At 32.2% G+C, this 11,562-nt stretch overlaps 2 protein-coding genes across 4 annotated transcripts; one reads left to right on the forward strand and one right to left on the reverse strand.

The window, feature by feature from the left end:
* The first annotated feature begins 1,163 nt into the window (after nt 1-1,163).
* LOC103499818 (DEAD-box ATP-dependent RNA helicase 35) lies at nt 1,164-4,631 on the forward strand. 2 transcript variants are annotated; one of them, XM_008462920.3, is made up of 3 exons: nt 1,164-2,049; nt 2,367-3,315; nt 3,637-4,631. In XM_008462920.3, the coding sequence occupies exons 2-3, from the start codon at nt 2,387-2,389 to the stop codon at nt 4,499-4,501; spliced, it is 1,794 nt and encodes a 597-aa protein (XP_008461142.1). In that variant the 5' UTR covers nt 1,164-2,049; nt 2,367-2,386; the 3' UTR covers nt 4,502-4,631. The 2 variants fall into 2 exon arrangements, with proteins under 2 accessions (XP_008461142.1, XP_008461143.1); XM_008462921.3 differs by having other exon boundaries at nt 2,373-3,315.
* A 41-nt stretch (nt 4,632-4,672) lies between these two features.
* Nucleotides 4,673-7,212, reverse strand: LOC103499819 (uncharacterized). Of its 2 annotated transcripts, none has more exons than XM_008462923.3 (7): nt 6,809-7,212; nt 6,598-6,707; nt 6,367-6,491; nt 6,131-6,227; nt 5,443-5,552; nt 4,987-5,061; nt 4,673-4,908 (listed from the first exon to the last, which is right to left on the reverse strand). In XM_008462923.3, the coding sequence occupies exons 2-7, from the start codon at nt 6,665-6,667 to the stop codon at nt 4,858-4,860; spliced, it is 528 nt and encodes a 175-aa protein (XP_008461145.1). In that variant the 5' UTR covers nt 6,668-6,707; nt 6,809-7,212; the 3' UTR covers nt 4,673-4,857. The 2 variants fall into 2 exon arrangements, with proteins under 2 accessions (XP_008461145.1, XP_050944683.1); XM_051088726.1 differs by having other exon boundaries at nt 6,598-6,693; nt 6,809-7,147.
* Between the last annotated feature and the right edge of the window lie 4,350 nt (nt 7,213-11,562).

The following is an 11,562-nucleotide window of genomic DNA, read 5'->3' on the forward strand; positions in this document are numbered from 1 at the left end:
TGACGAACAAAAATAAAATATTTCGAAACTTTAATAATTTGATATTTTTCTTTTTAGGAAAAATAAAATGGTAGAGGAAGAAAAAGAAAGGGATTTGGTTGCTTTTATGGTTTTCAGTGTATAAAGGAAGAAAATGACCCTTTTGACCTTTAGAGAAAGACGTCATAATCAAATAGAAGTATTTAAGTGAATAATAAAGTAAGATAAAGAAAAATTTAATTTGTGAAAACGACAATCATCCAATCACATTGCTTTGCTTTGGTCCCACTAATTATCAATCATATCGCTATTTACCAAAACAAATATCCATAAAGGCATTTGTAGGGTTTACAAAAAAAAAAAAGAAACATATCAAAGCTTTGTTATATGGCCCCCAAACGTGGTCCATTTCTTTTTACAAACAATTTTGAAATAACGAACAGGGAAACGATTATCAAATAAGTTAGTTTGGTTTGTAATCGAAAGCTTGTTTGGAAGACAAAGAAATTTGATAGAAAATAGAAACAAAAGAAAGACAATTTGGTTGGTTGTAAAACTTTCGATATGTATATATAAATGTCCAGTAATTGTACTGCATAAATAATGTTGAATGTTTATGTTATTTTTCATTATTATTGAAGATGTATGAAAATACAATCCAATATTTTGTCCTTTTTTTTTGGGAAATGTATTAAACATACCCGATATTTGTATTGTTGTTTCATTGACGAAGAAGTATAAAAATAGACACAATGCTTATCATATAAATATCAAACTACAAATCCATTCTATACTTGTTTTAGACAATTGGAGGTGATTTTACAGATGTTTGATGGAGGTTTTAGGTAATATTTTTCCCACGTAAATACCTCACAAACATCTCTCAACTTCCAACTTCAAATTACAATCCCAAATCAATTTTATATTTGCTTTAGGTGATTTAGAAAGGTTTTACACAAGTTTTTAGCTATTGTTTTTAACCCCACGTTCATGCATACTTGTGTTTAGGTGATTTTCCACATGTGTTATGAGATTTTTTAGCTATTGTTTTTTGTCTCGTAAACATCTTACAACTTTTAAATTTTAAATGACCAATCCCAAATCAATTTTTTTTAATTATTATTTGCTTTAGGTGATTTGGAATATTTTGCAGACGTTTTAAAGTTTTTAGCTATTGTGTTTTTTTCTTTCTTTCTTGTAAACAAATATTTCTTAAAATATATAACAAACATCTTGCAACTTCCAAGCCTCAAATGCTCAATACCGAATCAATTGTTTTATTTGATTTCTAATGCTTTTATACATGTTCTAAGGAGTTTTTAGCTTTTTATTCAACTTTTACCCTTAAAATGTCCAATCCAAAATCAATTATATACTAGTTTTACGTGATCTAACTGTGCTTCTATTCATGTTGTAGGAAGTTTCATAGGTATTAGATGATATATCGCAACCATCTTGCATCTTTGTAAACCTCTCACACCTATCTTGAAAATTCAAATTTCTAAGATGGTTTAGTGTTTAAAGGCTTCTCATTTGAAAACTACACATAATTGGAATTGAAGCAGCAATGGCGCGCGAGGGGAGGATTGGACCAATTTGATATTTTGGTGCCTTTTCTTTTTTAAGGGGCAATAAAGAACAAACGGTTGCTGGGTGATGAAGATGAAGAGGGAAAGAAGAAGAATTACTAACCTGAGCTCCCCACCTTCCACTCGTAGTTGCCGTCGGCCGTCGTAGTGGCGTTGAGTCGTGAGGGCGATAAACGCTACCGAAAAGAAAAAGGGAACTTATGGGTTTTTTTTCTTTTGTATTTGGGGGCAATTTTGACATTTCATGTACTCATTCCAAAACTCTTTCACTTCTCCCAAATTTACACACCGTCAGAACTTCCGAGAGGATCCCAAAATTGCGTTGCTTGTTTCCTCCGACTAGGGCGGCTGCTGGTCTTCTGGACGGAGACCCTTCATCCGATTTAACTCGCTCTGTGTCACTTTCTTCATTTGGTTCTTGTTTGAATCCCGACAACGAAGAACGAGAGGACTGATCTGTTCCCCTTGTAAAAAGACTCGAGTAAGTTTTAGCTTATTTTGCTTTTTGATTATCTTTGTGGGTTATTCTTCTTGATTTGTCACGTTTAATGTATTTTTTTTTCCAATTCTGGGTCGTTCGAACTGAAATGGGGGTTGTATTTCGGAGACCCTAATCGGAATCCATCAATGAAGAATCTAATGCGAGAGGCTTGTTCTTGTTTGTAATTGGTTTTTGCATTTGGGGTTTTTTGTTTGCTTAATTGTAGTTGATATCTGTTTTCAACATGAAATCTAATGGTTTTTAGGGTTAGCTTCGAATTGTTTAGGTGTTGGATTTCTGATGGTGATAATTTTTAGGTGCAGAGAGAGGATTCTCGATGGATGTACAAATGAAGGACGAAAAGAGCTTGGAAGAAGAAGATGATTATGTCGAATATGTTCCTGTGGCAAAACGTAGAGCGATGGAAGCTCAAAAGATTCTTATGCGCAAGGGCAAGGCTTCTGCTCTTGAGGAAGAGTTGGAGAAATCAAGACTTGCTGAAGCCAAGCCTAGTCTCCTTGTAAAAGCATCTCAGATGAAGCGTGACCAACCAGAAGTTAGTCCAACAGAACAGATTGTTCAGCAAGAGAAAGAGATGATCGAGCATTTATCTGATCGTAAAACTCTAATGTCAGTTCGTGAACTAGCAAAAGGAATTACATACACAGAGCCATTATTAACTGGATGGAAGCCACCATTGCCTATCAGGAGGATGCCAAAAAAGGCGTGTGATTTGATTCGCAAACAGTGGCACATAATAGTTGATGGTGACGAGATCCCACCACCTATTAAAAACTTCAAGGACATGAGACTCCCTGAACCAGTTTTGAAGAAATTGAAAGAAAAAGGAATTGTGCAACCTACTCCCATTCAAGTCCAAGGTCTTCCTGTAATTTTATCTGGCAGAGATATGATTGGGATTGCATTTACGGGTTCGGGAAAGACCCTAGTTTTTGTTCTTCCTTTGATAATGATCGCATTACAAGAAGAGGTCATGATGCCTATCGTTTCAGGAGAAGGACCCTTTGGTTTGATTATTTGTCCTTCAAGGGAGCTTGCTAGACAGACCTATGAAGTGGTGGAACAGTTCTTAATTCCCATGAAGGAGGCTGGATATCCAGAACTAAGGCCTTTACTTTGTATAGGTGGAGTGGATATGAGGTCACAAATAGAGGTTGTGAAAAAGGGTGTTCATATTGTTGTTGCAACCCCTGGGAGGTTGAAGGATATGTTGGCAAAAAAGAAAATGAACCTTGACAATTGCAGGTAAAAGAATTATTCCAGTTTGTATTACATTTTTGGGTTATACACTATGAACAGAAAGTTGAAATGGACGAAAAATATGATGGAAAATAGGTTATTGACAATACTTCATATTTTTTGTGGAAATCGTCATTTGTTTGGCAAAGAACTCTGGTGGCAATTAGCAAAATAGGTTATTGAAATTGTTATTTGTTTGGCAGAGGAATCCATCCTTGCTTGCCGCCACAAACCTTTTTCCTACAATAGTTTTGTTGATAAGTGTTACCTCAACTTATTACTTATTTTCCATGACTTACGCTGATACCAATTCTTCTATTGTTACAGGTATCTTACTTTAGATGAGGCTGATAGACTAGTGGATCTGGGATTCGAAGATGATATTAGGGAAGTTTTTGATCATTTTAAGGCTCAACGTCAAACTCTACTATTTTCTGCCACAATGCCTACCAAAATTCAAAATTTTGCAAGAAGTGCCCTAGTAAAGCCTGTGACTGTCAATGTGGGAAGAGCTGGAGCTGCAAATCTTGATGTCATCCAGGAGGTTGAGTATGTGAAACAAGAGGCAAAAATTGTTTACTTGCTTGAGTGCCTACAGAAAACTCCACCTCCAGTGTTGATATTCTGCGAGAACAAAGCCGACGTTGATGACATTCACGAGTATCTACTCTTGAAAGGTGTTGAAGCAGTGGCAATTCATGGAGGAAAAGATCAGGAAGAGAGAGAGTATGCCATATCTTCCTTTAAGGCGAGCAAGAAAGATGTATTGGTTGCTACGGATGTTGCATCAAAGGGTTTAGATTTTCCAGACATTCAACACGTTATCAACTACGATATGCCAGCTGAAATTGAAAATTATGTTCATAGGATTGGACGAACAGGACGATGTGGTAAGACAGGAATTGCAACAACATTCATAAACAAGAATCAAAGCGAAACAACTCTCCTTGATTTAAAGCACCTTCTGCAAGAAGCCAAACAGAGGATTCCACCAGTGTTGGCTGAGCTCAATGACCCAATGGAGGATGTGGAAGCGATCACGAATGCAAGCGGTGTCAAAGGTTGCGCATATTGTGGTGGACTTGGCCACCGTATCCGTGACTGCCCCAAGTTAGAGCACCAGAAAAGCATGGCAATTGCAAGTTCAAGAAGAGATTATTTTGGATCAGGCGGTTATAGAGGAGAAATTTGAAAAAGCTGAGAATAGAGTAACGAAGTTTTTTGTTTGATTTCCCCCTTGCTCTAAGCGGATTGTAAATGTATGAACTGATAAATTAGTGGTGCTTAGATATTCCAATGAAATCATGTAGTTTGTTGTTTTATCTGCGTTCACATTTGTGAGTTGATATTGATTCGATCTCAGTTACAAATGGAAATCATTGATTAACATTATTGACAGTGTCTTTACAAATTATGAAAAAGAAGAGGGCAGTTTGTGAAAACAAAGTATAAAATCTTGTCTTCCATTACAACCTTCTGTAACAGATGAACTGAAGCAGATGTATACACTCTGGTCTAAGTTCTGAATGGAACATCACAAATCAACAACTAGTCGACTGGAACTTCTACATCCATTTTTATGCCTGAATTACCAAGAACCTGCAAAAGAATTACGAAAAATGAGGAACATTAAACTTGATAGATCAAGAACTATACAAGAGCTTATCAGGAAAGTACCTTAACGAAGTCATCCAGTGTCAACTGAGAGTTTCTTGTATAGCCTGCTTCTTGTAATAATTGGCACAATACTTGCTGCAAGGGAAAAGAGAAACTATTATACCCCTGACCAATCTAACAGGGTTTTTCGTTTATGAAGGTGAAAATAAATAATATAAGCATACAGCAAAAGATTCAGTTCTTCTATTTCATGTGTTAGGATTATGTTCCTTTTGAGCTGCTTAAGCTCTATCGATGACTTGCACAAGCAGGATAGGCATCATCATTATCGAGAAATCAACTAAATTTTATTAGATTACTAAACTCACCAAATAACTGAATGGATAGATTCCTAAGAGGTTTTATTTGCTATTTTAATGTATAATAAATGAATCGCATCGTATTCTCAAGTAACAGTAAAGTTGAAAAGGCAATACATATACAAACTACAAATTGTAAAACTAAGGAAAGGAATACCTCTCTCTGCTCGTCAGAGATGAATGGACCCGACAAATCCCGAAGCACTTCAATTATGTCATTGAAAGACACCTTCCCGTTGCAGTCAGCATCATATACCTTGAAAATAACTGAAATAAAGAGACACAGGCAACTATTAATACCATCTCAAGGTAGTTTTCTACATTGACAAAACTCTTTAATAAAGCATATCAGAGCCATGATAATTGAAATCAATATAATGGGTTAGTGTGAGTTCATGAGAAAATGAAAAAGTTCCTCCATTTAGTCACCAAGCCTATAATCCATATGAAATCAGGGTTATCTTAGAAGGTGTTTGGATCATCAACTTCAGTGTTAAATAACTCAACTTTACCAATCTCAATAGTGTTCACAATTTTGTTCTCCAAATGTAAACTTCCTAACCCCAATATATCTACTATAGACGAAGTTGCTCCAATGTACTCGAGGGAGGTATGACTAAAAAGTTCGATGACCTCCAAGTAGAAATGGATGACAAGTTTTCCCTTTCCCTGTATTGCATTATTGGCCTTAAGGCTTAAACACCAAATTTCACTACTACTGACTGCCATAAAAATGATTGCCAAAGGATCTCTGATTTTTTAAATTAGCCATTGTCAACCAGAACCCTCGAACCTTATACAAAACCATCAAAAAATGAACAAGCAGCAGCAAGACAAGTACTCACATTCAATCTTATGGTGCACACTAGCTTTAGCACTGAATGCTGACAAGAAAGCTACAAAATCCTTAAAATTCAAGCCATCAACCATCTTGAGCAAACGCTGAAGAAAACAACAGAAGAACAAAGACATCACTTATCATAAGTGGCATCACTGATATAACCAACACACATACACACGATAAAGCAGATTCAATTTCAAGGTTGAATGATGGAAAATAAACAAAATTTCAAAGCAAAACCTGAGAAAGTGGATTCATAGCAAATTCAGGAACTGAAAGGAACTCATCAGCTGAAATAAACCCCTTGGCATTTCTATCAAGTTGGCAGAATCTCTGATACAAGGACACTATTTCCTGTTGGGAGACTAACTTACACACAAGCAAATAGTAAACGAAAGTAAGCCTACTAAACCACTCAAAAAAAAAAAAAAAAAAAAAAAATCAAATGAAGACAGGGATAAATTAACCCACAAAGTTTATTGCAGTGCTCTTGAACTTCTTCAATATCATATTGAGTGAGCATCGATGAAGCACTACCCATGATTTCTCAATCCAAAAGCCCAATATCTAATCAAATCAATCTTCAAACACAGACAGAATCAGAATAGAACAAGTAACACCTTCAAACTGAAACAATTCTCTAAAAGTGAAAATAGGAAAAAGGGAAAGAAGAACAACAGACCTGAAAATCACAAATGATCTGATAACGGGCAGTACAAAAATTGGGGATTCTTTACTTAACAACAGCAGAAATAGAATTAGAAGAAACCCAGCTGAAGCTTTCTCCCCTGGACATCATCGAGACTCTAAAAAAAGCCTAGATAAGCTTTTATTGCCTCTTTTTTGTTGTGATCGATGGCGACGAAGATTATCCCCTTCGATTCTGTCCAATTGAGCATCAAGAACATCGTTAATCTTGATGCTATTTTCGATATGAGAAGGAACTTGAGGGTGAAAATGTGATAAATTTATGTGGGATGGTAAAAAATTGTATTTTTTTATCCGAAAGAATGATAGTTTTCAGAAATTTGTTGCATTTATAAATGGAATGGTACTTCAAGGCAGTACTGAGTCGCGATGATGATGGGGCCGGTGACGGTGAAGAACAAACAACATATTATAAATATATAATTAATTTGTTCTAATGGAAAAAGTTTATGAATTTTTTTTCTAAAATACAAAAAATTGATAAAATATTTAAATTCTATATTAAAATTTATTAAACTGTTTGACGTCTTATTTTCGGCAATTAGTTATATTTTAAAGGAATAGTTGTAAATATAACGTTTATATTCAAAATAATTAAGTATATAACAATCTATTAAGTTTGAAAAACTATACTCTCATTCCAAAGATCGAAAAATGATTCTAAATAGCCTTCGAGAAGACGAGGAAGGTAAGAGCTTAGAAAATAGAAACACGAAATAGGGTAGAAAGAAATAAAGAAAAAGTTAATGTAATAAAAGATGATATTGATAATATGAAATCGGTAAATTTATCCACTTTAATTAAAATTTACTTCTTCAACTTCTCGTGTCATTATTTTATTAGTCAAGTTAACTCGATGAAAAACTTTAGAAATATTTTAGTTTTTACGAATCTTGAAGACCAAAATGTAGTTTTTCAAATTTCACTACCAAATAAACAATAACTCTAAATTTGATGGATCAAAAGCGTTTTTTCACCTAAAAAGAGATATTATTTTAATCTTTCGATTTTAAAATTTATTTGTAATTTGTGTAATATCAAATACTTAATTTTAATTTTAATATTTTAAATCAATCTTATATTCAATTTCTAAAAGTTAATTTTTATCGAATATAAGTGAACCTAACCAATGATATAATTAAGTCGATAAACATTTCAAAGTTTAGAGTTATAATATATAAAGTTAGTCCTCTCGTCTCGTCATGTTCATTAGAAATCTTCGTATCTATCTAACTCTATTTATCTCTTTAGAAAATATTTTAATTCTTCTTTTCTCTCTTTAAAGTTATTTTAATTTTCTATTTTTTTTCCTCCTCTCTCTCTCTCTTAATAAATTTTGGTTTTAAGTAAACTAATCATCAATTTGGTTTTCACTAAATAACATTTATTTGATAGTTAATGTTAATTATAAAACAAAATATCCCACAACATTCATGGGAAATTGCCAAAAATAGGTTAAAAAAATAGATTTAAATGAATTTTGGGACAAGTTTTCAAAAGAAAGACTTTTAGGACAATTTGGGTGTGAATGGACAAAAATGCCCTTCCTTTCCTTTCCCTCTTCCACGTTTGCTTTCCCTTCTCTCCACGATCGATTCCTTCTCTTTCGCGTATAGTTCCCTTTCCCTTCTCTTTTCTTTCGCGTAGAACACCTGAACCTACTCCGGCCATTGTCTCTTGCCCATTTGCCCATCGTCGCTTGCCCATCGTCGTTTGCCCTTCGTCGCTTGCCCTTCGTCGGTCGTTGTCCAGTGCATTTCGTCGCTCCTATTCGGACCATTCAATCAACTTCAAGCGTTTTCTCTTATTTAGGTGAGTTTCATGTCTAACCGATTTTCAATTTATCTGCTGTAAGTAAATGTTTGGTTGGGGTATTTGGTGCTATTTTCATCCGTAATTGTCTGGTTTTTGGAATTGGATTTATTTGCCGTAAATTAGTTTAGTCAAAGTTTGGTTTTAGGTTCTTAGAAAGTTCAATGGGTAGTGAAAAATGAATTGAACTAGAGGATGAGGATTTAGTTGGATCAAATAGAGGAGGAGTAAGCAATAGGAATAGAAGGAATGAAACTATACGATCATTTAACATAACTAAACGATCGTTAAAAAAACAACCAAATGCGATAGAAATTTAATGAAGGGCATTTTTGTCCATTCACACCCAAATGGTCCTAAAAGTCTTTATTTTGAAAACTTGTCCCAAAATTCATTTAAATCTCTTTTTTTAACCTATTTTTGGCAATTTCCCAACATTCATATGTAATATATTATAAAATTAATTAGTTTATTGGTAGTTTACTATGGGAGGCAGTAAATTTTCTTACACTTTCTATAATTGAATATCAAAGCTAATATTCAACTCACCGACCTATTAGGTATTAATATCAAACAAAGTAGAGAATGGAAATAAAATTATAGATTTTCATTTGGTCAAACATCATTCATTAGGTAATTGTAAACGAGATAATGGATAAAGATTAATTTATAATTTGTAAATGCATATAATTTAAATCAAAATTTTAAATAGTGTATATACCACTTCAATCGATTTATAACAAATATCAAATGTGGTGGACGTAGTTAAAAAGATTCGAAACATAAATTTACAAAGAAAATTAGGGGTGAGCATGATAGATCGAAAAACCGAGTTGATTGACCTCGGAAAACGAGAGGGGTTGGTTTTGGAAAATTTCAAATTGAGAATTTCTAAAAAGTATTTTTAAATGTTAAGCCGATAAAAATCGATCGACTGACATTTACTCATCGATGTCGATGTCGGTTTGACACTTTACTAAACCAACTATGGTCAATTCGAGGTTGTTTTTTTTCCAAAAAACCGACTCCGATCGACCGATGATCATTCTTTAGAGGAAAATATAAATGATTGAATGAATATAATTTTTAAACTGTAAATATTTGACAAAAGGTTTAAAAGTAATAAATGAGATAAAAATAAATATAAGCGAAAATAGAAATTGTTGAAAAATCTAACGACAAAAATTGAAAAAAAAAATGAATAAAGAGAAAAACAAAATCAAAAGGCAATAGTACACAACGCAACTTCAAGAACAAAATAGACATTATCAAAATATTTGAGAATAAAGAGAGAAGTTAAAAAATATCTCGATACTCCCTAGTAAATTATTTATATAGTTTGATCAAATTTCATCCTAATTTGGTATATAAATATAATCACAATAATTTGCTTTGGATATTTTGCATCTAAACAAACATACCAAGTCCCTAATAAATAAATTCTAAATCCATGTTAGGTTAGAGAGTGATTAAGCATTTAATTGCCTACCATAATAAATATGAAAAAAAATTAAGAAAATTTGTTAAAAATAAAAACCAAAATATTTCAAACCATCTTTTCGTTAAAATCTCTTTTGTTATTGTATTCAATTTTATTTTTAAGAGAATAAAATTAAATATTAAACTAATTTTGAATGTTTAAATTAAAAACATGTTTCAAAGTAATTTGATCAATTTTTTAAAAATCACCAAAAATATAACCCTAATTGTTCCATCAAAAACCTAATTCTTAAATGCAAAGGTTTGAAAAGTCATAGATTAGGTTAGTTGGATGAACCCTAAATCCTTTCTCAAGTCAAAAAGTAGGCCAAAGTTGTTTTGAGAAAGAAAAAGTAAAAAGATTTTTTAATTTCGAGATATATAAATTTTATGTCAAATTAAATTTACATTTCTAAAATCTCGATAAAGTTAAACACAAAAGTTTATAAGCTTGAAATCACGATCATCTTATGATATATTTGGATTGGTATTTTAAGTGTACATAAACATTTGTAAACATTTTTCTAAAGCTTAATTAATAGACATTTAATTAATTTTGGTTTTTATGATTTTTAGCGTAGGTTCGATTTGATTTTTATACTTGTAATTTTCCAAAAGTATTTATTAGTAGAACCACATTTTATGATATTTTCCCAAAATAAATATCTTGACATCAAGGTTTTTAAATCTATAATTACTAATACAAAATTAATGAAAATAATAAAATATTAAACTATAATTAATAAGACATTCATTAGATATATTAATTAACTGATTATTGTTTAATGAAAAATTATATTGGGTAGCACTACGAAAATAGGTTTTAGCAATCATGATACGTACTTTTTAAATTTTGTAAATATGACAAATTTTAATCTCTAAAATATTTTGAAGATATTTTTTATTTTTAAATTTTTATTATTTCCAAACTGCCCCCATACATTATTCTCTCTTTATTGATCATCTTCTTTTGATGCTTCATCTTCCACTTTCTCTTATTCTTTTTTGTAAACCTCTGTATCATATTTGTATTAATAATAAAAAATTAATCTAATAATAAAAAATGTTTGTTTTCTTCAAACACTATTTTTTGTTTGGTTTTTTATAGGTTCTCTAAAAAAAATAATAATAATAAAAAAACCATAGTTCGTTCAATCTCCGTTTTTGGTATCTTTATCTCTTTCTTCTTTTTTTTTTTCACCATTTTTTATCCAAATTTTCGATCATCATTTTTTTTTTGTTAAATCTAAATTCTTTCTTCAAACTTCTTTCAAATGGTTGCTTTCAAACGCGACAACATTCTCACTTTTTAAAATACATTTCATCTTAAATATTTTATTATTCTCAAACTACCATTCAATAACTTATTTATTCTACTGTTTTAAATGTCCTAATCGTCTCATATTTCTTCTTCCACTTTTTAAGGCCCCAATTATT

Source organism: Cucumis melo, chromosome 1, assembly GCF_025177605.1.
Source record: "Cucumis melo cultivar AY chromosome 1, USDA_Cmelo_AY_1.0, whole genome shotgun sequence".
Taxonomy (NCBI): domain Eukaryota; kingdom Viridiplantae; phylum Streptophyta; class Magnoliopsida; order Cucurbitales; family Cucurbitaceae; genus Cucumis; species Cucumis melo.

Bases quoted from the DNA above. Each gene is read 5' to 3' on its own strand.
- LOC103499818 (XM_008462920.3), top strand. From the start codon at position 2,387: ATGGATGTACAAATGAAGGACGAAAAGAGCTTGGAAGAAGAAGATGAT. The intron at 3,316-3,636 runs GTAAAAGAATTA...CTATTGTTACAG, and splicing joins ATGAACCTTGACAATTGCAG to GTATCTTACTTTAGATGAGG.
- LOC103499819 (XM_008462923.3), bottom strand. From the start codon at position 6,667: ATGGGTAGTGCTTCATCGATGCTCACTCAATATGATATTGAAGAAGTT. The intron at 5,553-6,130 runs GTGAGTACTTGT...TCTTTATTTCAG, and splicing joins TGTGCACCATAAGATTGAAT to TTATTTTCAAGGTATATGAT. The intron at 5,062-5,442 runs GTATTCCTTTCC...TTTCCCTTGCAG, and splicing joins TCTCTGACGAGCAGAGAGAG to CAAGTATTGTGCCAATTATT.